The 27312-nt window shown below is 42.7% G+C and overlaps 1 protein-coding gene across 3 annotated transcripts in view; it reads right to left on the bottom strand.

The window, feature by feature from the left end:
* TTLL5 (tubulin tyrosine ligase like 5) overlaps window positions 1-27312 on the bottom strand; it is a 145060-nt gene that overhangs the window by 97202 nt on the left and 20546 nt on the right. For all 3 annotated transcript variants that reach the window (XR_012775944.1, XM_075503279.1, XM_075503280.1), the window contains exons 10-16: window positions 18384-18485; window positions 18162-18253; window positions 15968-16075; window positions 6493-6574; window positions 5034-5095; window positions 4198-4289; window positions 1585-1626 (exon numbers count right to left, since the gene is read on the bottom strand). Coding sequence is in view for 2 of the 3 variants with exons in the window: in XM_075503279.1 (XP_075359394.1) it covers window positions 1585-1626; window positions 4198-4289; window positions 5034-5095; window positions 6493-6574; window positions 15968-16075; window positions 18162-18253; window positions 18384-18485 (580 nt within the window). In the remaining variant the exon portion in view is untranslated. The remainder of the gene's footprint in view (window positions 1-1584; window positions 1627-4197; window positions 4290-5033; window positions 5096-6492; window positions 6575-15967; window positions 16076-18161; window positions 18254-18383; window positions 18486-27312) is intronic.

Genomic DNA, 27312 nt, shown 5'->3' with positions numbered 1-27312 from the left:
ATTACCGCTTTTATGGGGCCACCTGAATTTTGTCAACAGAGATTCACCTGTGCTATCCTTTTCATTCAGACTTATTCACAGAATCACAGAATCGTATAGGTTGGAAAAGACCTTTAAGATCATCAAGTCCAATCGTAAACCTAACACTACCAAGACCACCACTAAACCATGTCCATAAGCACCTCATCCAAACGTCCTTTAAATACCTCCAGGGATGGCAACTCAACCACTTCCCTGGGCAGCCTATTCCAATGCTTGACAACCCTTTCAGTGAAGTAAAATTTCCTAAATAACCAGTCTAAACCTCCCCTGGCGCAACTTGAGGCCATTTCCTCTCATCCAATCACTTGTTACCTGGGAGAAGAGACCAACCCCCACCTCGCTACAACCTCCTTTCAGGTAGTTGTAGAGAGCCATAAGGTCTCCCCTCAGCCTCCTTTTCTCCAGGCTAAACAACCCCAGTTCCCTCAGCCGCTCCTCATAAGACTTCTGCTCCAGACCCTTCACCAGCTTCGTTGCCCTTCTCTGGACACGCTCCAGCACCTCAATGTCTCTCTTGTAGTGGGGGGCCCAAAACTGAACACAGTATTCAAGGTGCGGCCTCACCAGTGCCAAGGACAGGGGCACGATCACTTCCCTAGTCCTGCTGGCCATGCTATTTTTGATACAAGCCAGGATGCCATTGGCTTTCTTGGCCACCTGGGCACACTGCTGGCTCATATTCAGGCGGCTGTCAACCAACACCCCCAGGTCCTTTTCTGCCTGGCAGCTTTCCAGCCACTCTTCCCCAAGCCTGTAGCGTTGCATGGGGTTGCTGTGGCCCAAGTGCAGGACCTTGCACTTGGCCTTGTTAAACCTCATACAATTCACCCCAGCCCATCGATCCAGCCTGTCCAGGTCCCTCTGCAGAGCCTTCCTACCCTCAAGCAGATCAACACTCCCACACAACTTGGTGTCATCTGCAAACTTACTGAGGGTGCACTCAATCCCTTTGTCCAGATCATTGATAAAGATATTAAACAGAACTGGCCCCAGCACAGAGCCCTGGGGAAATATTCCATCCCCTGCAGTACACAAGACAAAAATTCCTCCTCCTCCTCCTCCCTTTTGGTGTGACACTATTTGCTACTGCTTTCACCACCTCTTCCTTTGTTTTTGCACCTTCCTTTTCAGTAGCCTACCAAATCCAGAACACTGTGCTGCCACTGTCTTCATCATTTGATGACCAGAGTGACAACTTTATCTTTAAACATCTATATTCAATTTCTTTAAAACGCAGTTCAGAAATACTTGTAGGCTTAAAAACTTTGACGGATTTGACCCAGCTGACCTTGACTGAGCACATCTCACCTACTCTTTTTTCAAGCTGCTAGAACTGATGTAAATGTTTTTCTAACCCTTGCCCTTGTCACATGGAAACGTATGCCAGTACCTATCCATCTCCTCTTTTCTTGTTGTCTTCCCCCCCACCAGGCTACTTAGCTGCAAAATATATTTTGGGACCAATTGCACCAAAAGTATTGTGCAAGGTAACATTTGAAATTGTGTCCCTTATATTAGTGAAGGGAGCTGAAGGGTACTTACCAATCTGGTGTTTGCTGTTTGCGACTGCGCAGACACAGGACGCTGCAAGACACACAAAGAGAATAAAAACCTTGTGTTTTCCAAGACACTATCATCCCTGCCCGAGTTGAAGAGGAGTGGTGAGTACCCTAAAGCAAATGGGTATAAGTGAAGTCCAGAGATATAGCTAACAGCTTCTATCATCTCAGTTCAGATCTTCCTTGTATCCTCCACAAATGTATTCTGTCCCCATTCCAAATGCAGCACTAATCCTAACCTCAGATGTGCGCAGCTGTGCAGAATGGATCTGGACATACACATAATTTTCAAAAGCACACAGAAAAGAGCTCTGTGGAATGGATGAATGAACTCAACTCTCATGACCAAAATTTGTATTTTTGTAAGATAAGACTTACCCAGAGGAAAATATGTAATAGCTATGTATTAAGGAGAAACAGATGCTGTCGAGTAGAATTGTTCACAGAAGAGAGGGGGTAAAAAAATAGTAAAAATCCTGAAATTCCAGAAGCCATTTAATTTAAATATCTCACAATATTCCAGTTCTTGTGGAGAAACAAGATGCTATTTAACATTCCAAAACAGGTGTAGAAACATCAGCAGAATGTCAAAAAGTACCCTGTATTACTTATCTGGCATCAGGCCTACAAGCAAGACCAGTTTAATGACAGGGGTAGGTTCAAAAGAAAACTATTATCATAGGAGCTTAGATTTTTCTTGCCTTCGGTGGTATTCAGGCTGCCTTCCTCCTCTCCAATGCCCAAGAGGAGCAAATGGTGTAAGAAAGGATTCTCAAGAGACCTATCTATCATTTCTAGCTGTACTACTGCCAAGTTCTTCTCTACAGTTGGTCTATACAAAACAGGTCCAGGTCCCTTTATTGCTTATGATTAATTGAAAGAGCTCCAACCCAAATCAACAATAAGCTGATTTTTCCTTTCAAAGGAAGCAACTAAATTGTTCATTTCCCTAGAGGAAGAAATGCTCAGAGAGTCAAACCAAAGCAATTGCACAAGGAACTTGCAGTCCAGCCTGGTGAAACTCAGAAAACTGAAGTTGCCATAACTATCTCATGACCAAGAACACTGGTATCAGCATTTCTTTCCCAAGAAGCAACTTTTACAATTATTAAAAATGGCCTACGTGAACAATCAAAACTTAAGACATCATGAAGGAGTTAAGAAAAACAAAAGAGGTTCGAAGTACCCTTTGAAACTGAGAGTAGGCACAGAAGTATCGAAGATCCAAAAATCTGAGATAAAATGCATTCAGCAAAGAGCAGGCCAAAACATTCTTGAACCATGGAAAGATCTATCTCTACACCTATTTAGCCATGGGATTTCCATGTAGGTACTTAAGAAATACATGCTATAAAACTTTATCACTGGATTAGAAGCCTGTTCCTGGTAAACATAGGTAAGGGGGACAGCTGGCCCAGAAGATAAATTAATCCCATCTCATAACCACTGCTCTGTCATATGAATCTTTGCACATTTCAACTGGCCAGGCCTTACACCTATTTGTGGTTTTGTAAGCAAAATAAATCTATAAACTTAAAGCCTCCTTAAAATTCAATGCTTCCCAACAGCTCAATTTTCTGACACTGTCTTGAATAATTTTTTTTCAGATAAAAGATGTCAAATCACCAGCATCTGATCGCATTACCCTAAGAGAGAAGGTTACTTTTTTCTGGAATGGTTCCTAATTTATCTGACATACCTTTTGTCTGCCACAAAGAGCACCTTCATGGTCAGAGGGATCTGTATGAACCCCTATCTATTAAATTGGCCTTAGAAGCTTTGGACTCAGCCACACATCCTGTAGATACTCAAATCTCACCTTACCAGCTATTCACCTCTCTCCCAGTGACTCAAGACTCCAAGTTTTACAAGAAGCAAAATGTTGCAATTTCTGGGAGTTTTTGCTATACGAAAATGGACAGTGTATTGGTACTCTGTCACTGAACAAAAATGACTTTTCATTTCCCATCTGAACTTCAGCTACACAGCCATGTGCATATCCCTCACAGGAGCATATGCATCAGCTGCAGAGAGTGGCAGTATACACAGTTTGCCTATTTGCCTGAGAAGAAATGCATTTGAAAGTCCAAATGGCATAGGGGATCTCCCTGCCTTTTCTGAGTGCTTCACTTCCACAGATATTTATGGAATCCATCTCATAGCCAAAAAGACATAGAGAAAAACTGCCCTTCAGCATTACAGTGCTAAGAAAGCACTATCTCAGCAGAAGAGGTAATGGACAGTCACAGCAAGCCACATGAGGCGTCAGTCCAAGGATCCACGGGAAAGGAAGTGAGAGATTCCAGGAGTGAATGGGAAAGAAGCCTTAAATTTTACATGAAAAAGTTATTTCTGCCTAGAAGGAGGTCTTGGAGACATTCATCAAGCTCTAGGGTTCTGGAAGCTTGTTGCCCACAACAAAAAGAAGGTGGCTGAACAGCCCATAGCTCAGGTGCATCCCCTGAGTCTCTTCTGTAGTTATGCTAGAAATCCAGATAACCTCACTCACTCACTGGCTCTCTCACCTGTGAGCTAAATTCAATGAGAATGACTTTTCTGCTATCCTCCTCAGCTCTGGCTTGTTGAAGTCACTTACCTGCAGCTTCTGGTATGGATTTCTCCTGACAGATTCAGATGAATGATAAATGGCCCGGCTTGACCGCTGGCCTGGATCCTGGCACACGAAGCCTATGGGCATCAGGAGCCATATGAGAACTTTAAGATAGGCAAACCCTGAAATATAAACCTAACATTCCTGTTAATGATCTCAGTCTATACATGACCTTCCTGTCCAAGGACCAAAAAGGATGCTTTTCTTTTTTATATCTTGCTTTGTTTAATCCCAAACTGTACATTGCATCACATTCTTTGAATAAAACTGGAACTTGCTTCAAAACCAAGTACTTAAATCAGTAACATGGGTTACTGAATAGCACTATAGAGATAGGCTCAATTTCTTAAATAGCTGAACAGGCTACCTGATGACAATTCTGCCTCTTTTAGTATTAGAGGTAAGTTGCATCAAGTAACTGAACCAAGATGTACTAGGGATGCCTAAAAGGTGTTGTGCACTAGAAAGTCATGCAGCTTTCACAAACATGACTCCACTTTTAACATAGCCTAACCAGAACCCACACATTCAATCTAAAAAATGCATGAATACTGATTATGAGGGCTAAACAGAAGTCACCTGCTAAAAAGAGTAGTGTCTTCAAATACCAAACTAGGGACTTTTAATACCACCTAAGCATCACAAACAGCCAGATTCTGAAGCTGAAATGTCCACATATAACTTCCCAGTGCTAAATACAGTTGCTCTCCTTAACTAGAGTTCTCCTCTATTATACTCATGTAATAATATGCAGCCCATAAACCTACCTTTTATTGGTTTTAAATGAGGGAAAGATTGAAGGAGCTTTTTGTTATACTCACCTACAAGAGTAAACATATCTGACAGCATGCTAGCTTTGATCTTCAGGTCCAAAGGAGCGTCACTATCCCCACATGCAACAGAGGACAAGAGGAATTATTTCTCTGGCATTAAATGAGAGGAATGCATCAATATCCAAGATATCTTCCAATATAGTTTCTTTGTATTGGTCCTTAACACAGGCATAATCAACATGGGAGCAAAACTAGGTGATTTTCACACACATAGGTAAATGCGAAACAGCAACAGATTAATCTGTTTCTGTTTATCTTTTTTCACAGCTTTAGTTTTTGAATGCAGCAACGTACAGCCTTGTTTTAGCTCTGCTCGGCTAGAAACATTTTATTTGAATGTATCTATGCTACATTTCATGGAGTAGATAGAGGTTGCTGTCACAGAATTCTTAAAAACCACAATTACCTATGCCTCTTCCACATAAAATCATAAAATCAGATGGGTTTGTTCTAATGGATGGAAACAAATGATTAGGGAAGGTGATAGACATGAAGAGATCAGACAGTGGGGACCGATGGGAAGCATCTGTAATTTTATCTAGTGGGAAAAAAAAAATATCAATGAATACAGTTCGGATCAGTGTGTATCAATTCAGTGTGTATGTATATGAGCACAAACCACCAAACTGGGAAATTAAATGTTGTGGAAACGTTCTAGTTGCACCTGAAAATAAAATGGGTACTGTGGAAGCTAGGGTTATGAACAGTGTGTGAAAAAAAATTATATGCAGGATAAAGGGGGGGGGGAGGTGAGGGGGGATCAAGAGGAAGGTCAGATATGGCTATTCCAGGAACATATAGCTTAAAGCTTATTTATACCATCATAACTGAAATATTACTCACAGTACTACAAAAGTGTATTGTGCATCTGTGCTCCTGTAATGTTAAACAGTAGTCCAGAAAACACACATAGTTGGAGATCTACAAAAATAAACCCTCAAGTTTCATTAGAGTATGAGGGTCAGTGTAAGGGCCAAGACAACACTCACTCTTTAGATTTTAGCTAAAGAGAGTACTAGACCAAAAATATGAGCCCAAGCTTACATCTACATACTCAAGTCAAGCATAATGCCTGAACTCTGCTTGGACTCCAAAATCTTAAAGTTTCTACTCAGCCAAGCAGACTGAAACCCCACACAATAGTCTGGAGAGTTTCAAAATTTGTCTATGATGGGAGATTATGAAGCGTTAACAATGATGACGGACTGTGGAGGAGAAATAATTAAAAAGAAAATTGAATCCCAACCGGGTTCTTTCAAAACCTATTGCTGCAATAAGTTTGTTTATGCAAAGGGAAAAGCAAAAGACTATCCTCTCTGTCAACTCTTAGCAATGGAACAAATGCTCTGCGGGCATCATGAAATCATGCCCTCCTAGGACCACAAGTTTCAAGGACAACCATCTCTAGCAACAGTCCCAGCCCCATATTAAACTGGGAGTCACTTACCAGGCCAATGATGGGGATAGGTTCACTTCCAACAGCCAGGGCTTGAGAGTGTCATCAATAAGGACATCAAAACCATACAGCTCTGAAAACACAGCAGACACTGTACGTTTACCTTACTGCACCTTTAAACATCCAGGTAAGGTCCAACATTAGTCTCCATCAGGTCACTTCTATCTATATCATTTATGTTAAATCCAGTGAACTCTAGGGCTGAACAAATAATAACATTCCACAAGTGGGAAATGTCACTTCCTCAGAATCAAGATTAAATATGTACTGTTTGTGGGGGAAAGAGGGAAGCAGAAAATGAGTCTTAGGAAAGTATTATGTAGAAAAATAAACTATTTTATTAAAGTCCACAAACTGCAGTTCATGCAGAACTCTACTACTTGTTTTTACATAGAATTGACACAAGCACAGCAGGTCCAATCTACTTCTTCCGTTGGATCCTGGAAACAACAGAACTTCATTCTCCTTTTCACTTTTAATTCCTATATTCATTGTTCCAGTCAGCTATAGAAAATCTTGCTTCTTTCAAGCATCAGCTTCTTTTCAATTATTCCTGTATGTTCTTCTGCAATATCCCCACAGGAGTACAAGAGTCTTCTCGGCAACTCCATCTACATGGACAACCTCCCATAACTCTTCATCTTACTGACAGCTTGCCACTTTGCAGCAAACCACTATAGAAATATTTTTTCCTTAGTTTCTAAAACATTCACAACATATTACATCTGCTAGATGTGTTCTGCTCTACACAGGTTAGATTGAAGCCAGCTTCCCATTCCAAGATTGATTTTACTATTTCACTCTATACACACATTCTCTCTAGTTTGGAAAGAGTTGCAAGAAGGATGCTACACGAAGACAACTGTAAATCAGAAGTTGGCGTTAATGCAATTCCCTCTTCCAGCACTAAGAAATACAGTTAATGATCATCAGGGCAACTTAGGCACATTTTTTCAAAACACTGCAGAACAGGGTATTGGCAGAGAAGAAGGATTTCCATGGAATTAACCAGTTCCCTAGTGTCTGGAGTTAAAGCAGGAGAATTTCTTTGCCATGCTGCTTCCCTTGAATTCTGGCCTTGGCCTTTTGTCGCCTGCCTGACGTTGATGCTGGCTCAAGGGAGCTGGACTGCTTGACAAGATCTTCCTATGCAGACAGCTGTGCGAGAGCTCATGTAGCTTATAATGTGAAGTTAATGAGCTGTGGGGGGGACTTGGAAGGGGAGGAAATGGCAGCCAAGTATTGCCTGCTCACTTTTCTAGACTGTGTAGCCAGACACTGAGTGGGAAGCAAAATAGCAGAGAGTTAAGGAGGTGGTTCACTCCAAAGAAACGAGGCTGAATCTACATTTGGCTCTCTTGCTCCCCAGACGGGAAAGGCTGCAGTAGAGGGAAAAGGAGGAGGTGGGGATTATAAGTGTAAACATTAGCAAAGCATTTTGACCAGGAGAAACTTCTGATTATTTTAATACATTATTTCAAAATACAACCTCAGGTTTGGTGAAGACCTGCGACCCTTAATGGCATAGCAAACTCCAGTGGACAGGCAGCTCATGCCTGAGGCAGAGAAGCAATGAGTGGGCCTGTGGCAGCTGCTGGTCTGCGACCTCCCAACCCCAGTCAGGAAACAGAGCATTTTGTTTTGACTAACTGCTGCTTCTTTTGCTGCTGGCCATTCCCTCCCTCTGCCCCTCAAAGGACCTTTGCTAGTATTTTGGCTCCTCTGACTTTGTCCTCCTCTCGCACACTTTTCTCCCTTCCAAACCACTTGCTCTTTAACCCTCCCTCTTTCCAACCCAGTTACTCTCTTACTCTGTCCACTTTTACAAATACATATGGGAAATCTCTTGACCTTAGCTAGCCCTGACCATGCTGCTGGTGCTTTACACTCCTTTCCCTTGTGTCTGCCTTGTTTATTAGGACAGTAAGCTCTTTGGGGTATCCCTGTTGACTCAATTCCATTGTTAAACACAGACATCCAATACCATCTGCAATGCTTAGGGCCTCCTAGGAAGACTCCACTGCTGCTCCATAATGCCCCAAGTCTCATGTATTCTAGGTCATATCTACAACCCCTAGATAGATATCTCTACTACCTCAGAGCATCAGGAGTTACGCAATATGCGTGTTCTGGCAACAGAATCAAGCCTCACAGGTTCCCACATAGGCCTCAGCACAAAGGGGTTCTCAAGTCTGCCTGGGATACTAGGGCACAAACAGAAGATAAATTACCTGTGGTTTCAACTATCCTAGAAAAGTCTCGTTGGCCCTCTTCCACATTTGGAAAATGCACTATCTAGATTAAACAACGAAGAAGTATCTTTTCTACTGTGAAACTCCCTATCATTTGTAAAAATAAATACAAAGGCAGCACAAAGATGTAGAGTGACATGAGCATATATCCTCTGGACTACCAACTTCAGCAAGACTGCCATTTCCCTCTGTAGAGAGAGTAAAGAAAACAAATGACTGAAAGAGAAACACATGCCTCGGGCTGTGGCAATGGTAGGTTTCTGACAACCCACCTTGTACCACTATTGTTATTAAGGAAAGAATAGAAGAAACTAAGATATCAAGTTTCCACAGTGCCTTCCCTTGCTCCCCTCCTCTTACTACTACAATGCACAATAACATGCTTCACCCTTGCAGTTTGCTAAAGAGACTGGAATTATATCAGGAGGTACCAGCTGTTGCCAAGACTCAGCAGGAACAGCCTACCTCTCCCCTCTGACCCCCATAGAGAAGTCACTGCTGACCAAGCTTCCCAATCCTCTCAAGAGAAAGGCTAGCTTCAGACTAAAGTCTAACAGCAACAGTTCAGCCAAATATTTTTTTGCCAATGTCATTATTTAAGACTAAGAGGAAGGCTAGAGACATGGCCTCAAGCTTTTTGGTTCTGGTAAGCTACCATGTATTCCAAGTTTGGCTTATAATCCTGTCAAAGACTGCACTGGCACTCCCTTTTAGAAAATATCCACAAAGAATTTGCTGTTCTCTGTAAGTCTAGAAACTAAGTCACAAGTGATAGCCTGGTAGTGCAAACAATGTTTTCATGATTTTGCATACAATGAATAAGCTCAATTCCTAGAGGGTCGCTGTAATTCTAGTCTTTGTTTTCAGCTTGTTCACTGGGGAACAAGAAGCAGCTTTACTACAAAGTCCATATTCTGCAACTGAATGGAGGCAACTTGAGGTTATGAGGGACACATATACACTGAAAAAAGCTGCATAGTATGCAACTGTTCTGCTTTTGCACTAAAAACAGATCATCCCATTTTAAGCAGGAGCATATTTACAGACATTCCTAATGCAAGGAACTACACCTGTGCCACTGAAATTCAAGTCTCCCCTTTTTCCTTCCTACTCTTTCTGTATTTTATATAAAGGTATCCTGCAGACCATGCTTATAGACAACATGTATCAAGGAGCTTCAGTTAGAAGAGTTAACTGTGCTACAATTTCATCCAAAGCAGCAACCAGTCAGTGCAAGGGAGAAAAACTTGTAAGAGTGTTGGATGTACTGCTTTGTTGAACATATAGCCAAACTTGAGGCTTCAGAGACTACATAGTATTTTGTAAATGAACTCCATCACTTTATCTAGTGATGGTACAGTACCTGCTTCAACTCTGGTAGAGCACATCTTAACAGCTATGGGGACATGAACAAATCTACATCTTGGGGGCTATCACACTCAGGTCCCAAATCATTCCTGTTACTCTACAAAAAGCCAGCATAACAGTTTAGGCTTTGATAAGCAAAAGGCCACACTGCGTCATATCAAGTAATAGCATAGAAGCCTCTACTCTGGACACCAAAGGCTTTGGGGAAAGTACTGGTGCTGTAGTCTTGTGTGGGAATTTGCCTTACACTCCAAATAATACAGCTTAACTCCCTCTTTGAGAGAACTTTATTTTAACAGAGAAAGGCTTTATCTCTCAGTGTTATTACAGGAAAGGACCCAACAAGAGGGGACAGAATTATTCCACATCTTGGTGTTCTTGTCTACGTCACAAGATGTAGCCTGCACCTGTCATACTAACTTGGCCAAATGTGTAGTTACCTCACTTAGAGACACTTTCTCCACAAGGTAACCAGAGAAAGTCCATCACTTATAAGATGACTTCTCAACCTTTTTTCCTTCTACTGAAGCCTCAAGGACACTTAGTCACATTCCCAATAGAAGTCTTCAGAAGTGGATTAATTGCAGGGTGCCTACATAGAATCATAAAATATCTCAAGTTGGAAGGGACCCATAAGGATCATCGAGTCCAACTCCCTGGTCCTTGGAGGACTACGTAAAACTAAATCATGTGACTAAAAGTATCGTCCAGACACTTCTTGAACTCTGGCAGGGCTGGTGCCATGACCACTTCCTTGAGGAGCCTGTTCCAGTGACCGACCACCCTCTCAGTGAAAGACCTTTCCCTAATGTCCAGTCTGAACTTCCCCTGACACAGCTTCATTCCATTTCCTCTCTCTGGTAACCAGCAATAGGACACGAGGAGATCAGCACCTCCCCCTCCGCTGCCCCCCGTGAGGAAGTTGTAGACTGCCATGAGGTCACCCCTCAGCCTTCTCTTCTCTCCAAGCTGAACAAGCCAAGTGACCTCAGCCGCGCCTCGTAAGTCTTGCTCTCCAGACCCTTCACCATCTTGGTTGCCCTCCTTCTACATAAACCACTACTTTCTTTGGTGAAGAGAAGATTACAGTTGGGCTCATCACCTATACCAAAATCAGACTCAGAATCGTCCCTCTACTCTGAAGTCAAAAAAGCTAATAAGGATATCTTCAAGGCTAACATCAAAGAACAGGAGTCTTGGTGCAAACTGAGCTGCCTTTATAATCCTAATCTTACAGGGTAAATAAATTGTCACCCATGAAGGAGAAAGTTCTTCAACCCAGCGTGTGAGATCTTAGTGAGCGAAGAGGTTAACATCCCAAAAACCACCTTTGGACATCACTTAACTTCCCTTATGTCACTGAGGAACAGAACAGTAGATATGCTGCTACTTGTTCTTCAACAAACTTAGGTGGCCAAATTAAGAAAATGTAGTAGCAGGTAGATCAAAATAAAAGCCAGCTGACTCCACAGATACATGGGTACATGAGGTGAAGGAGAAAGAGAGCATGTTTCCTGACTTCATTAGCCCAAGTTCTTCTGATTTCAAGCTCCTAAACTCCAACAACCTTGGCCCCAAAAAAACTAGGAGACAAGAATAACTTAGTTATTCTTGTCTCCTAGTTCTCATCTATCATGTTCTTCATCTATCTGCTAAAGACCTTAATGTCACTACAAGAACCAATGGCAGTAGAAGATGGAATGAGAAGCCAGGGTTGATTCAGACTCTGGTAACACAAGTCCATTGATGATAAATTGACAATGCTGGTCATTTCTTTATGGCTGTTTTTGGAAGAGTTAATTCTTCCTAGGTCTGCCCCAGCACCCTGAGAAAGAAAACTGGTGCTACCAAGCTGAGAACAGCTTCCTAAAGAAACCAGAAAGCTTCTGCAGAAACAGGGATCCTGACTCTTTCAGCTGAGCTCTGGGTGCTAAATCATCAACAATCAGTTAGGTACCACTTAGAGCTATGAAATGACAAGTAAGGAAAACAGTGCAGGGATAGACCCCTACTCCTACAGGAGCTATCACTAGAAGACCTACCCCTTGAACTTGTTTTACCCTTCAGGCTCAGCTGACAGTTTTGTTAAATTCTGAAGATATATTTATATCACAAAACCTACCTTGGCACACTGGATCATCAAAAGACCTGTCCTGAAAGGTATAGGGCTCTTGAATCTGGTGGTAGCCAGAGGACTCTAAGGACAACCTTTTCCAGATTCAAAATGGCATCTTTACATACTGGCTTTAAAGCAAAGACTGATAGTAAGAGTATGAAAATAGAATGGATTAAGCTTTGCAAAAAAGGTAAGTGTAGAGAATACCTGTTCTGCTTTTCCTTGACATGTCATCTATGAAACCAGAAAAAGATATAGGATATGTGTATGGTATATGTATGGCTGACCTAAGTCTCTAAGCAGGGACTTGCCTACACTCATGTCAAGCAAGTCTGCACAGAAATTCCTTAAGAATCTCAAATTTTTAATGTCCTGCAAAACTCATTAGGGAGCTGGCCAGCACTGTTCAATACCACAAAAGGCTACCATTCCCCCAGACAGGTCAACTGCTACTACTAAGAAAATTAAATGCTCATGAAGAACAGTAACATAGGTGATTGAGAACTGGTGATTAGATACAAATGAAGACTTTTTTAAGCATTTAGCTCCAGGTCAGCACCACTCACAAGCAGTACAATAGTTTATTGTTTGCTCTATACCATTTTAATGTAGATGTGATTAGAAGCATAAGCCTGACCAATTCAGCCTTAGGACACAGGAGCAGCTAAGAAAGAAACTCATTGCTTTGGTGGGATCAACAAACATGCCTGTTATCCTATGCTGCCCTGCCTTCTTGATTGCAGAAGGGCTCAACAGTGTCACTGCTGGGTTGACTAGAGCTGGGAATGAAACAGGAGACTTAAATCTATCGCTTCTTCAGGCTCATGAAATACGTGCTGCACCCAGTTGCCTTCATTTCATCCCCTACTAAACCATGCTACAGAGAGATTTTTCAGACTGTCTGAAAGCAGGCCTCACTGTCTTTTCTAGCCTACCCAGAAGTGCTTACTCCAGGAGGGAGAACAATGTGGTCTTTAATCAGCTTGGGCATATGTATCCCTATCGTACTTCCTGCTCCCACTGAGATGTCACGTCCCTCAAAGTCAGTGCAAAATCCAGTTTCTCTTAAAGAAGGCTCCAGAGGCAACCAACAACTCAGGTGGTGACCAGCTTCAGGACAATGCAGTGGTTCAGAGTCCTGCAGCACGCCCTCCTCTGGTGCTACTGGTTAAGACAATTTTTACTTGCAGCTTAATTTTACATGAGGAATTCTTAGCTAATCATAAAGAACAAAACAGAGGCTTGAGATCACGTTGTCAATAACAATGCATGAACAAGGCTGCAACAAAATCATGTAGTACTTACACTACTTTGTGATGCATTTCAGAGGAACAAAACTACTGAGCATCCCAAGTCCTCTGAGAACTGATTATTACTAGAATGCAGTAAACAGCTCACATGACATGGCCAAAAGGGGAATCACTACAATCTTTCCACAAATTGTCAGCAGCACTCCACTTTGACATTAGAAAAAGAATCATCCTGACCTACCGCTCTCACTTTCTAGACAAACATGGGTAGCTGGAACCACACAGACTGTCTCACCAGTCTTATTTTAGAACATGAAGAAGCCGTGAATGGAGTCTCTTCCCTTAAATCTAGAAAACAAGTATATCACATAAAAAAACATTTACTTGGAAAAGGAATGAAGGACCACAGCAGTGCTAAATTGTTAGAGAAATCAACTGGGCAAACTAATCTAGACAAATAAGTACTTGTGATTTAATTTTTAGCTAGAAAGTGGCAATTGTGCTGGAGTCCTATTCCCTAGAACAGCATTACAAAGACTAGAGTAGAATATGCATTAAGGTGGTCATATTTTTCTAGAAGCTTTCCAAAACAAGGCCTACTTCTGTATCTGAATCTCAGATACAGGTTTCTGAAGTCTGAGATAGACTGATCGTTTGAAAAGTTTCTCAGGACACACATGCAGTTTCATTGTTCACAGCCCAGAATGAAAAGGAAAAAAAAAAAAAAAAAAAAAAAAAAGGCTCTTGGGAGCTTCTGCATGCTGCCTTGAAATCTTCGTTCTCAATTTTCTCCCTCATGTTAAGAGCTGTGAACTCAGCCATTCCGAACATTTCCAGCTAGAAAAACGGCCTTTTTTACAACAGGGTTAAAAGTGGCACATCCAAAGAGTGTCAGAACAAGACACACAAGTGAAGAATGAGCCATACAGCATGACAAGGGCAGTTCAAATCCTTGGGACAAGGACCACCACTTAATTGTGGGGGAAGGTGGCAGAAAGTACTGAGCTCTGGAAATGCCTCAGGCTCCCTAGGGAAGCAGTATGGCTCCTACTTAAGCTTTCTTTCCTGGGAAGCTCTTAATTTATGTTTACACTGAAATAAATGGAACAAAACAGTTTATTTGTGGGGGAGCATCTGAGAGGGTGGTTAGTGCAGCCCTGGGGAGGCAGCAGGAAGTGGGATAACCTCAGAGCCAGGCCTAGCAGAAAGTACATGAGGAACATTAGTTTCCACATACACAGCTCAGCGGAATCTAGAAACACAACTGAGGGAGGAAAATGGAGAAGCAAAAAAAGAGGCAGTTGAAGTTTTGTGGTGTGCTTTTTTTTTTAATCCAGTTGTTGATATTTCTGGAGTAGCTGATAAACTGCTACTTCACTAAAACCATTATCTAACTCATAAATGCCCATGTATGCCAAGGTTCTCCAACTTTGAACAAAGGCATCGGAGTCAGTCTGGAGGAGCTAAGGCCAGAGAGGTAGCTAGTTTGGCAGGTAACTAAACAACATATCAGCTATGGCTCCTCCTTGGTTCTTGACTGTCTCAACACCCCCAAATATCCAAAGATGATAGCATTTGTGTTAGAGTGTTGAAAGCTGCAGAATTGTCAATACCCAAGTGCAATGCAAGGACCACGCAAATGGATTTACCTGTCACGGCTAGTTTAAATATAAGTCCCAACACCTAAACACAGGATAGCTTAAGCCAAGCTTAGTCTTTGGTTTAAGCATTGACTGCGACTAATTCTAGACTCATTTCCCCTGCCCCAAACCTCCATCTTCGTGCATGTATCCACACGAGCAAAGGGCAGCTAAGAGCAGGCGGAGGCCTCTTTAGGGAAGGTTGGGAAGCAGCCACTGGAAAGCAGGAGAAGGCACACTGTGGTACCAGCCACTGCTTTCTGGACCTCATCCCAGCATCTGCTGCCAGCGAGTTCTCAAATCCCTTTGCCAGCACATAGTTCTGCATCCAGCTTCTGCCAGAAATAGGCTTTGTCGCCACCACGCGGTACTCTCACACAAGTACAAGCCCAGAAGCGCTACCACCACCGTCATTCCAGGCACTGTATTACACATTCCACCCTAGTCCTCAGATCCATGTAGTATAATAATTCAGAACTACATCGGGCTAGATGGCTCAATAGAAAATATTAAATGCTCTAAAGGGATGTTTAATCATCCACAGCCATCCTTTGCAAGGGCACTAGTGGGTCAGTAACTCCAACTTTCCAGCACTTCCCCAGTTCCCATTCAAGTGCCTTTTCATCCTCCCATTTTCCAGCATGAGATTCTGATTAACAACACTGGCACAGGGGCAACTGTGATTCAACGTCCCCTGCCCTCAGAGGCCTATACTGAGAAAAAAAAACAGTATCCAGCTTCCTTGCAATAGGGAATGCACATTTCTCTGTAGCATCAGAAAGCTGGAAGTTTCAAACAGTACTCAAGAGCCAATCAACAAAGGTGCCCCCAGTGCCTTACCAAAGCAGCTGCCACGATGTGAAAGAAAAGTTTTACAAGCTGTGGCAATGGCCAGCTCAGCAGAAACTACAGTCTTGATAATCAGGTCCTCCACGTTGGCCATCAGTGCTGCAAGGAGGGGAGGAGGGGAAAAAAAAAAAAAAAAGTAGATTGTGAAGTAGCACACAATATCTAGAAAAGCATGAGAATATGCATATGGACAGATACCTTTGTGAATCGAAGCATGTGAGAGCCTATGGATGACAAAGCAATGATGTTTGGAAATCCATGCAAGCATAAGTATATAGATACATGCATAAGTATCCTAGTGCAAAAATACTCACAAATGAGAATGATAAAAGTGAGTGTATGTACAGTGCAAGTAAGCAGAAACACGTGGCAAGCACATCAGCACATGTCAGCTGGAGTCTGATCACTGCCCACTCAGAGTATTAGGACGGATTAAACAAGAGTGGGTTAGTGAGATAAGCTCTTAAACTACAGAGAATAAGCCATAGCCACTGAGATACAAAAATTTTTCTTGTGGACTTTTATGAGATAACTGTTCTGTGATGTTGCACCTTCCTCTAAAGCAGCTGTTCCCATGATTCACAAATCACTTCAAAATGATATGACTGGTGACAGCTCCCAGTCCTGCTGACCTATAGATAATCAGCAGTTTCAGTAAGGAAGCTCTCTCCAGCTCCTGTATGAGCCTGTAAACAGAGCTCAGGAACAGGAAACTGAGCTGACAGAGAGAGCAAAAGGCAAGAAAAGATGCACATTAGATGTAGACCTGGATTCTACACGGGACTTGGGATGAGTCATGCAACAGAAAGAACACACTTAGTTTCTGTTTTCAAGGACAAGCAATAGAGAAGTGAGAGGAGGAGGGAATGAACACTGGAGTCCTAGTCTGAAAAGTTAGTAGGAATGATAGGACAGCCTTCCCCACCCCTCAAAGGGAGCACAAACAAACACACAAGACCTCCAGCAAACCCACACAGACATTTGGTAGTCCCTGTGCCAAAGAACATCTAGTACAAACCACTTGACTAGACAGTTCGATTTAGGCCTACAATTACTATTTCTCATGTTCAGATGATGACATGCAGGGACCTGAATAATTACAGAGGAGCATGCAAGCAAATTCAGATGTGAACTTCTGTGCCAGAAGACAACTAAGTGGAAGCAACACAGCATGGCAATGTCTAAGTGCACATAAACATCCCAGAGCACAAAAATCTTGCCAGCCCAGACAAGGCCAGCACTTTCCAGCCAGCATTCTCCCTCCCTATGACCAGAACTAGATGCATCAGAGAAAGGTGCAAGAAGCCTTGTAATGGATAGTTAGAGAAACCTGCTTGCATTGCTCAGCAGTTTACTTATTAATTGAGAGTGCATGTTTTATACTTTAGGTTGGGGTGGGGTGTGGAAATGTATCAATATAAATAACTATGCGTACACAGCTTACTGAAAACATACGGTGCAAGTGATTGGACAGCCATGCGCGCATATGATGGGGGAAAAGTCTACTTCCATGTGAAAGCCAGATTCAAATCCCTTCCTCCAACATCTAAGTGTTCCCTGGCAACAGTTGCAATATGGGCATAGCTGCTATCAGTAGTGTTACTGATGTCTCAGTATCACAGGTAATTTATCCCTTAAAGGATATACCTGGATTCTGCTCTGCAGATGCATTTACTCCCAGCAGACCTGGCAAAGGTGTGGAAGAGGGAGCTATTTTATATGAAACACAGACTGAAATGAAAACACCCAGCAAAAACCTGAGCCATGGAAAGATGACACCACATCCAAGAGTCATTCAAACTGGCACAGTTCTCCAGAGGTTGGTCACTCATCAGACTGAACAGGCCATGGGAGCAGTAGAGGGAGGGAAGCTTTTAGAAGGAATGGAATGACCTTAAGAAACGGGAAATGTAGGTAAAATATTAAGAAACACACCCTGAGAAAGTCTCAGAATATTATTTGTAAAAGGGAAGGGGTAGGCCTCATCTCTGGGGATAGGACTCATCTCTGGGGATAGAGAAAAATGCACAGCTCTAGTGAGTAAGCTGCAAGGAACAATGCTTCCCTCCACCCTGCTCTGGTGCTAAATGGGACTCACTGGGGCTCTTCCCTGACTTCTTAAAATTTGCACTAGTGAGATGATTAAGATCCAACAAAGGAATAAAAGAACAAGATCTGTACTGACCTGCAGTGTCTCTCCCCTCTTGTTTTAAGTACCTCAGCATTGCACTCATGCTCCACTTGTTTCCGTAATCCTCTACTTCAGGATCATCACAGCTAAAAATAAATGAAAGAAGCAAGTTGACACCACTGGCCTACCTCTATGGACTTGCACCAGCCTCAGAAGACCAACTTAGGTAAATTGACCCAGCCTCTAGAGATCAAGTTCCATTTTCCAGCCAAGTACCTGACATAATCTCCACTCTTCTTGTTGACACTGTAGTTGGTCAGATGCATGAACTGATTTTTAATGTTCTTGGATGCCTGGTCATACCTCACTGTTGCAAACCTGTAAGGACAGATAAAGATTCACAGTATTTCTTGAAAAAGTGACATGCTTGCTAAATACAACCTACTACACAGACCACTCAACAACAACAGCTAGGGAGAAAATGCATGTAATGAGACTTCATCAAATGCAACCTTTCCTCACAAGAAAATCATTTATTCTCAAGGGCCAAATCCAGGTGCATTTAGTCCCTTTTTCAGTGTCTTAGAGCAGGGAGCTCCATTTGTTCTCCTCGGAGTTGTCATAGTCTAACAGTGTATACATCATGCTAGGTACATTTTTTCTTGACTGCTTAGATTTGTGGTCCTTGAGCATTCTGGCCAAACAGGCCACTTCGCTTTAGACACTCAGTGTGACAGTCCCTTCATTTTCACAATAGGACCTACCATGAATACCTAAGATCCACTGGTCCTGGAAAATGCACACATTCACAGCAATCATACTACATAGGCATACCACAGGCAATATTTCCTGAAGTCTCATACAAGCACAGCTCAGTTCTTGTATGCTCCAAGGATGCGTTAGGAAAAGCTGAGGGTGGGAACAGATTTCTACCACCAACAACTACATAGCCTACAACTGCCAATCCTCTTTCTCAAGAGGCATCCAGGAAACCAGGTACAACCCACAGGTCAGACCAATTTGTCCGACAAGGCACCATCTGCTCCAGGGTACTGTCATTCTCAGGGATTATGCAGCCCTTCCATATCTCAAAGATGTCACCTAGCTGTGTAGAAGGAAAGGGACTGTAGGGAAGATCGCAATCAGGAGCAAGACACTGCTACAAGCTTATCTAGTCTCCGTATGAACCCTGTTACAGCCAACAATACCACAGTTAAATCAGCTTGTTTATTATGGAAACAGTGGTAACCTTCTGATTAAAAGGCATTACCTGTACTGTAACCAAGTACCCCATCACCAGTCCCTTAGCCATACACTACCATCACAGATGTTTGTGTTGAAATTAATCAAAGAATTGATCCAACTGAAAAATAGCCCAGGATTTTGGTTTGTAAGGTGTTTGAGGGATTTTTTTTTTTGTTGGGGGGGGGGGGGGGGGGGCGGGACGACGACACAGGACGGACACACACAAAATGTGAGAGGGAGAAGACTGCAAAAGGAAAAAGGTAGATCAGCTCCCTGATGCAGCTACAAAGTTGTAACTTCATAAGCTTTTTTTTTTCCCCTCTCCAGCGGCCACACAGACTTAAGCTACCCATACTCTCTTTCCTCAGCTATCCACTTTCATTTTACCGGTACAAGAGTGTCTGTCCTGCACAGCAAGACATCTAAAACCAGCCTTTTTTTGCTAATCTATTTATCAAATCAGATCAGTTCACTGCATGGGTACAGAAATGCTTGTGGTGACAAAATTCAATGGACACCACAAGCCCCTGAATGAGCACAGGAATACATCACAAAATTGCACTGAAGCAATTTAAACAGTAATCTTATCAATAGCACACCTCTTTAAGAAGAGGTTGAATGAATGCTGAAACAATACAAGCTTCTGGGGAAGGAGCTTCCTGCAACCAACAGCTAGACAGTTGCCCATGCTACCCCTCCATTCCAGTTTGCACTGTGCAGCCAGAGGGGAACTGATCAGATACCTGTGCTAGGAAAGGAAAGGGTCAATATAAGAATGTGAACAGCAGCCAGGAGGAGTGCAGAACTGTGTCTCTTGATAGCCATGCCAATTTAAAGTGTTTAAAGTTACATCTTGTGCAAAAGTTGCTTTCTAGAGGTGTAGTTGCATGATCAGCCTTTGTCGATCTAAGGATGCACTGCATCTGAAAGCTCATCACCTGCTCAGCTGCACACCCCAGCCACTCTACTTGATCTGCTCCACAAATTACGGAGCCACAGGCAAGTCTGATCACGGATCTGACAGAACAGCCACTTGAGCAAATATAGAAAGATACCAATTAACTTTCAATTAGATGCAGGAACACCCTCTTTCAGACATAACAAAGGAGAGTGTTAGGATGCAGAGCCAGGACAGAGAGGGCATTGCCTTCATTTTAGGAACAGGCCACCAAAAAAAAAAAAAAAAATCAAACATTAAGCAGAGGATAATACTATTTGTGGCAACACTTGCAAAATTCTACATCCAAACAAGGGCATGCCATCAAGTTAAATATAACATAATAGAATAGTTCCAGTTGGAAGGGACCTACAACGATCTTCTAGTCCAACTGCAATCAATTTCTGCATGTAATCAATTCTTGTTTCAATATATATTTTAGGCCTCAGACTTTGGAGAAAAATTAATGAAGCAAAAGATCGAGGGCAGAATCCAGGTGGGCAGAATGACCAGTATGAGCCACTGCTAACCACCACCAGCTTGTAATAGCAAGCATGTTCTAGTTCAAAAAAAAAAAAACAAAAAAACCAAAACCAAAAAAAGTGAAAAAACACCTTCTTCTTCACTCTGACCATCTCCTATACCACAATAGCTTAAGATGCCAATGTCTCAAAAGAGATAAAAGGGATTAAGAAAGGGGTAGAGGGGAAGTCAGACATATGCTATCCTAAGAAGCCCTGGCAAGAGGGAAAGAAAGTACCAAGGAGAGCAGGGTTAGTTGCAAGAAAAGGGGAGTAGATCTCAGTGAAGCCTCAAAGCAGGAAGAGGGAGGCAGTGCTCAAGAAAAGTGGAAGAGGGAGAGAGGGAGGGGAATTTGGAGCATCTGGCTGTGCAATGAAGTTAGTGTCCAGAAAAGAATGCATCCCAATTTGCTTTATTAATAGTCATCTCTCTTCATCCTTCCCCTATTATTTTTCGTAGTTCAGAAGAAGCTGAACTATACAAGGACATCTAACGAGTTACACAAAAAAAAGCCTTTCTTTAGAAAGAACTGCCAAAGAAAAATATCTCATTTCTCTAGTGAAAATGAAGCCACTACTGCCCTCACTTGGTAGCCATTTTGAGAAATATCTCTCTCTCCACAAGAACTATACCAGCAAATCCATGAAGATGCTCATCAGATTAAATCTATCCTTAAATACACAGGTGGGAGCAGGAAAAAAGAAACCTCCATGATGCAACTAACTCTAAGCAGAGAGGTTAAAAACAGTGAAAAAGATTTTGCACCATATTTTTCCAAGCTTTAACTACATATGAAGTCAGAGCAGCTGGCAACAGAAAAGAGTTTGGAAGTTTGGATCCCCTTTCCACATATTTTCACAGCTTAAAAGTATTTGAATTTCTTTTAACTGTAAGTTTCCTGGATTTAGCACTTCTGTTTTGAAAATAGTAACAACAGCCTTATCATATATTTTGTACTTAATTATGATTTCATCATCTTCACCTGAACAATCATTTATTGGCAGCATACTGAAAGCATTTGTTCATAATATGCTTTCAGCCAGATCCTGGAAGATACTGAGCACAAGCAGCAAGCTATTTCACAAAGTCATGGCTCCCTCGATACTTTGAAATAGGGGGCAATTAAGTTCACCATGCTTATCAGCATCTTATTGTTTTAATTATGCACATAATCAGAAATATGATGATATGAACCCTTGGCAGACATAGACCATACTTCTAAACAACAGTATTTCTTTACTTTGCAAATTCCTGCATTAGCTTCCTTCTACAGAGACCATCCTTAATTATTAGGTGGTCTGAGCTCCATGCTCTTAGAATTTACATTTCCTTGGGAACTGATTATTCAGAAGGGATTTCAATGTGTTCTAGAGCTCTCAGTACACAAACTTACTTTTCTACTAGGATGCTGTCATCTTAAGGGATATCATGGGCCAGTTCAGCAATGCATCAAAAAAAAATACAAAACATTAAATTACTCAAATCTACTATCAAAACCCCCAAGCTTTAAACAACAGAATCAAATGCCAGCTTAATACATTCTCCAAGAGCTGGTTTGACAGCCTTACTAGCCTTGTGCTAAGTGCAAGTCTGCAAATGGAAAATCCAAGTTATTTCTAGAGCCTCTATCAATAGCCTCTGGATGTTAGAATGGTGACAGATCACAAGTACAACGCTGGTAATAGCCCACACCCCTTACACTGTGTTTTGCACTTGCTTGGGATGGAAAAGCATTACTACCACTGAAATACCAGTTACAATTACCTTCAGTACTCTCTAGTTCTACAGCTTTTCATACTACATTTCAGTGTATCTTTCTTCCAAGGCCACTCATTCACCACACTTATTCTCTCCAGGAAAGACAAAGAGACTTGCATGCTACAGAATATCTTGCTTCAACAGAAATTTACAGGTTATTTTTAGAGACACTAAGGTTATAGGAAGAGGCCTTTACAGTAACTGTGGAAAGTAGGAAAACTTCAATGCTAGGTGTTAACCTGAGATTAGAATAAACCCTTGAGAAATCTTACAACCTTTAAGAGGATGATTTCATTTCAGGCCCCTCTCTCTTCTGATTTCATTTTGGAGCCCCCCCCCTCTCTTCCGATTCATTTCGCCCCCCCGCCCCCCCCTTCCAATTTCAGGCCACTTGTAAGAATAGAATATTTGTCACTGAAAAGATAAGGGCCAAGATCCTAAAAACAATTTAGAAACTATATGGTAAGGCGGCACAGAAAATAAAGGGCCAGCCCGATGTTTTCCCAGGAACACAATTTACCAGAAGCACATGCTGCAACATTCTGCACGAGCTATTTTCCTAAGCACTAAAGGCTTCATGCCCAGGTATCTCATATTGCTATAATCCAGCCAAAGAGTGATGAAGGCACAAATAACTGAGGCCAGGTCATCATCTGCCAGGATAGGACTGTTTCCTAGCCAAAGCATTACTCGTGGATGCTGCTATGTGGGAGCTTGCAATCAGCCAGGAATCCAAGAGTACTCCTAAACTGGAGGCTGGACTGTCCACATGCAGAGGTGCATCTTCAGCCAAAGGAGACTATTTTATCAAGTGAAACTCTTCAAAACACTATCTTCTGCTCACTAACACCACCTCTTTCTTGCTCTGCTTCAAGCAACTCTTATTTTCCCCCACTGTGATCTGATCCTGTCCAAGTTCTGGACTAGTCCATAGGCTTTGCAATGCAGACGCTCAACACACTTAACACTGCTATGTATTGCTGGTAGTTAAGTTTGTGTGGTCTGAATGGTTCAACAACTGGATCCACATTGCTTTGAATTCTTACAAAGAATTTTCCTGTAGGACTTGTCGAGTGAAAAAAAATTAAAATCTACAAACAGGTGAAATTTTCCACTATTAGTCAGACAGGAAGGTTTCCTGCCACTTCAGTGCATTCTTCTGACCCCACCTCATCCAAACCAGCAGTTCTTCCTGTTAATAATGGAAATATTATCGATGTAACCAAGAAAGGAATGGAAGTCTGTTCTGTATCCACCATCAGAAGGGTATCAACTCTGTTTTGGCCTGAATTCAGATTTGCTTTCTCCATAACGCAGGTTCTAACCACAGGTTTTCAAAGTTGGATTTCTCCTGTATTGACTGAACTCTCTTTCACCTGCCAATGCACTTGGGGGGGTGGGGGGAGGGGTGGGGAGACAGGCAGAGGATGCAGGAGTAATGGTCCCCTATCACAGCATTACCTGGGTCACCTCTGTGATATGTATTACATAGAGATAATACAGCTCACAGCAGCAAGGACATAGGAAGCACTTTCCCCTGTCTTGATGTTATGTACTGCTTGTATTCACTGTAAATTGAAAAACAAGTGATATCAAAGATATTCACTTTCATTAACTTGTTTCCCTGGCCTTACTGCACTCCCATTCTCTCAAAGATCCTCCCCTTCTAACGAATCTTGTCCTTTTAAAATCTGAGGAAAGAGGTATATTAAGAAAATTAAGGACACCTACTAACGAGATATACAAGGAGATTAGATTCCAAAAGCCTCTAAAGAGAAATATTGTGGGAGAGCTCCTACCCCAAAACTACAGCTAGAAATAGGAAAGGTTAAACTGAGTTAAAACTGTGCACTGTTCAGTTACCACACAAACTGCTGCCAGCAATACAGCCTCCCAGGCAGAAGTAGCAGCAATCATATTGTGAACAGCCCTGGCAGCCTCCTTCCCTTTCACTGCAGCTTCTCTTTCCTCAGCAGGACAGAGGAGATGCCCTTCATTTCTGAATTCGAAACTTAGAATAGAGAAGTGACACTCATACATTCAACCGTTCTGACACACCTGCCCATGTCTCAGCTGGTCACAGTCAAGTCACACAGAGCACCAGCTTGGATGAAGGCAACAACCAGTTCCCTTTACCAGCAACTACACGCTGCTACAGAGCTCACCTTCAACAACAGCACATTTGCCTTCCCTCTGGCTGCACTTTCTCTTGGATCAGAGAGGGGGAAAGAGCAATCAAAAGCAAGCAGTAGGGTGGCAGTAGTGGCAGCAGGTGGCCTGGGCAGCAGGAACAGAAAATCAAGGGAGAAATCCTTACTAATTCCTTCAGACTCCAGAAGGACTCTCAACCTCCAGACTAACGGTACATCACCTAGAGGCATTCCGGCTCTCTGGCTCCCTGTCATGCTTCAGATTTCCCCTGTCAAAAATCACCTTCGGCATTCAGATACTGACAGATTACTGCCCTCCCTCCTCATCTTGCAAGAGTTCACTCACTATAAGCTTAATAAGCAAGCTTAAGCTCCGCCTTCAATAGGCCACCTACTCCACAAGTGACATGGAGCACTTTTCCCTGTTGACCTAGCAATCTACAAAACATGTCACAGAGCCCACACTTATCTCTAGAAATCCCCAACTACACCACACCAAACTTTGATTGGCCCCTAACCCACACCCCTACACTGCTTTAACCCAAACAACCTACCCTTTTACTGTCACACATTCAGGCAGGACACTACCCGAGGGGTTGTACAGCGCTCTTTGCCTTATCCCCAGCATTCCTTCAGGAAATGAATTGACCACAAGGTAAAGTTTGTCATATGCAAGTCATTTTGGAAATACGTAAACTGGATCATTAAATATTTACATAAGATGTTACATGGTTTTGCATGAAGCTTGGCAGCTCTGGAATGCTTATTTGAGACATCTAGCCAGGGCCTGGGAAAGGAGGAGGAGAAGAGAAAAGACCCTGGAGTGGGAAGAAGGAAAGAATAGTTAATCCCTTTTCTCTCAAACAAGAGCTACAGAAAAAGCACACATTATGGTAGTCTTTTCCATGACTGCACACAGAGTTCCTGCCTAAATGTCCTGGAAATAACCAGTGTAGTGTTTCTCTAAGCACGCTCCTCACATTTTATGCTTTGAGTCACTTTCTCAGCCCCTCTTCCCTCCCCTCCCCATGCATTAGACTTTGGCTTCCCTGTTAGTCTATTAGCTGCCACTTTGTTTAGGGAACTAAGACCACATAGAAAGTTGTTTGCAACATTCAATTCTCTTCATGGTTCCCATGAACTGCTGTTAAAATCAGGATGAAAAGGAACAAGACACCCTAAGGGAATTGTTCAGTAGACTAGAACTGGTAGCAGAGAACTATAGATATTTCCATTTTTAACACTATCAAGGGCTGGACTCCAAAATGCCACCTGGGACCCAGTTCCCTTGCAGTACAGGACAGAAAACAGAAGTCTAGAGCCCATCACAATCCCCCTATCTCCACCATGAATATTTTCCACAGCATCCACCTGATATGTCAGTTAGCAACTGAGGAGCCAAAGCTTGTAAGGGAATTACTAAACATAAAAAGGAGTTTTGGTGATATCTCTATGATGGCAGAATTTCTCTAACCAAAGCTGGATAACATTATTCAGACAGTTGTATGTTAAAGAACAAGATCCAGGAGCAGTTTTACCAGATGTCTGCAGGGACAGGAAAAAAAAAGACTTATTTTCCTTTTTTATCTTTTCATAACAAATTTGCAAGTTTTCAACTTATGCACTGCCATTAACAGGATTTTGAACCTATGGAGCATAAGGAAACACCATGAGGGTGACCAAGCACTGGCACAGGTTTCCCAGAGAAATTGTAAAGTCTCCCTCCTTGGAGATATTCAAAAGCCGTCTGGACATGGTCCTGGGCAACTGGCTCTCGGTCGCCCTGCTTGAGCTGGGGGGTTGGACCAGATGACTTCCAGAGGTCCTTTCCAACCTCAGCCACACTGTGGTTTGGTGAACCTCTTCTATTCTGTTTCTCACATTCTCTAGTTTCTCATTGTGCAGACTGTCACCAAAAGTTGCCTAGCCTCTCCAATTCTTTAGTACACTGACCCTGTCTGTTAAGCGCAACAGTAGGGTCATGTAGTTATACCCAGAGACCCACTATGCCTGGGTAGACCACCCTCTGCTACCCAAACAGAGACTCAAAGGACTGGGAGGGAGCAGAAGTAATTTGAGGAACATGAAAGATGAGGAGGGGTCTATAGAAGAGATCAAAGTGAAAAACACTGCTCCACAGCTTATGTGCAAGGCGATGTCTACTGAAGTGGTTGTAGTCTGATCCCAGGTGTCCATGGAGAAGCGAGTTATGCTCCCTAAGAAGCGGAGGCCTGCCAGGCAGGGGTTACTGCAAGGGGGACGGGGCTGCTGCTGCAGCTCTGGCCTAAGCGCAGCCTGTGAGGTAATGTGAATTCCTTGGCTCGAAGTGAGCACCTGAATTCTTTGGAAACCACAGGAATCCAGCACAGAAAAGGTAAATATCCCAGCGGAGCCAGTGCTAATTAGGAAGCCAGGCTACCGAAGGAAGGGGTGCTGCAAGGCTGAGGGGGGTGAGCTCAGGCTGCAGGATGGCAGCCGGTGGCAGCCGCTGTGAAGCCCAGCTGTCTACCCAGCCATTACAGGAACTCTTGTGTCCCTCTGGAAAGTCTCCCCCAGCTGCTGATCCTTGGGCCCTTTACAAGAACATTTGGTT

The sequence above is a fragment of the Mycteria americana genome, chromosome 5 (assembly GCF_035582795.1).
Source record: "Mycteria americana isolate JAX WOST 10 ecotype Jacksonville Zoo and Gardens chromosome 5, USCA_MyAme_1.0, whole genome shotgun sequence".
Taxonomy (NCBI): domain Eukaryota; kingdom Metazoa; phylum Chordata; class Aves; order Ciconiiformes; family Ciconiidae; genus Mycteria; species Mycteria americana.
Note: the sequence above shows the minus strand (reverse complement) of the source record. Positions and strands in the feature narration are given on the sequence as shown.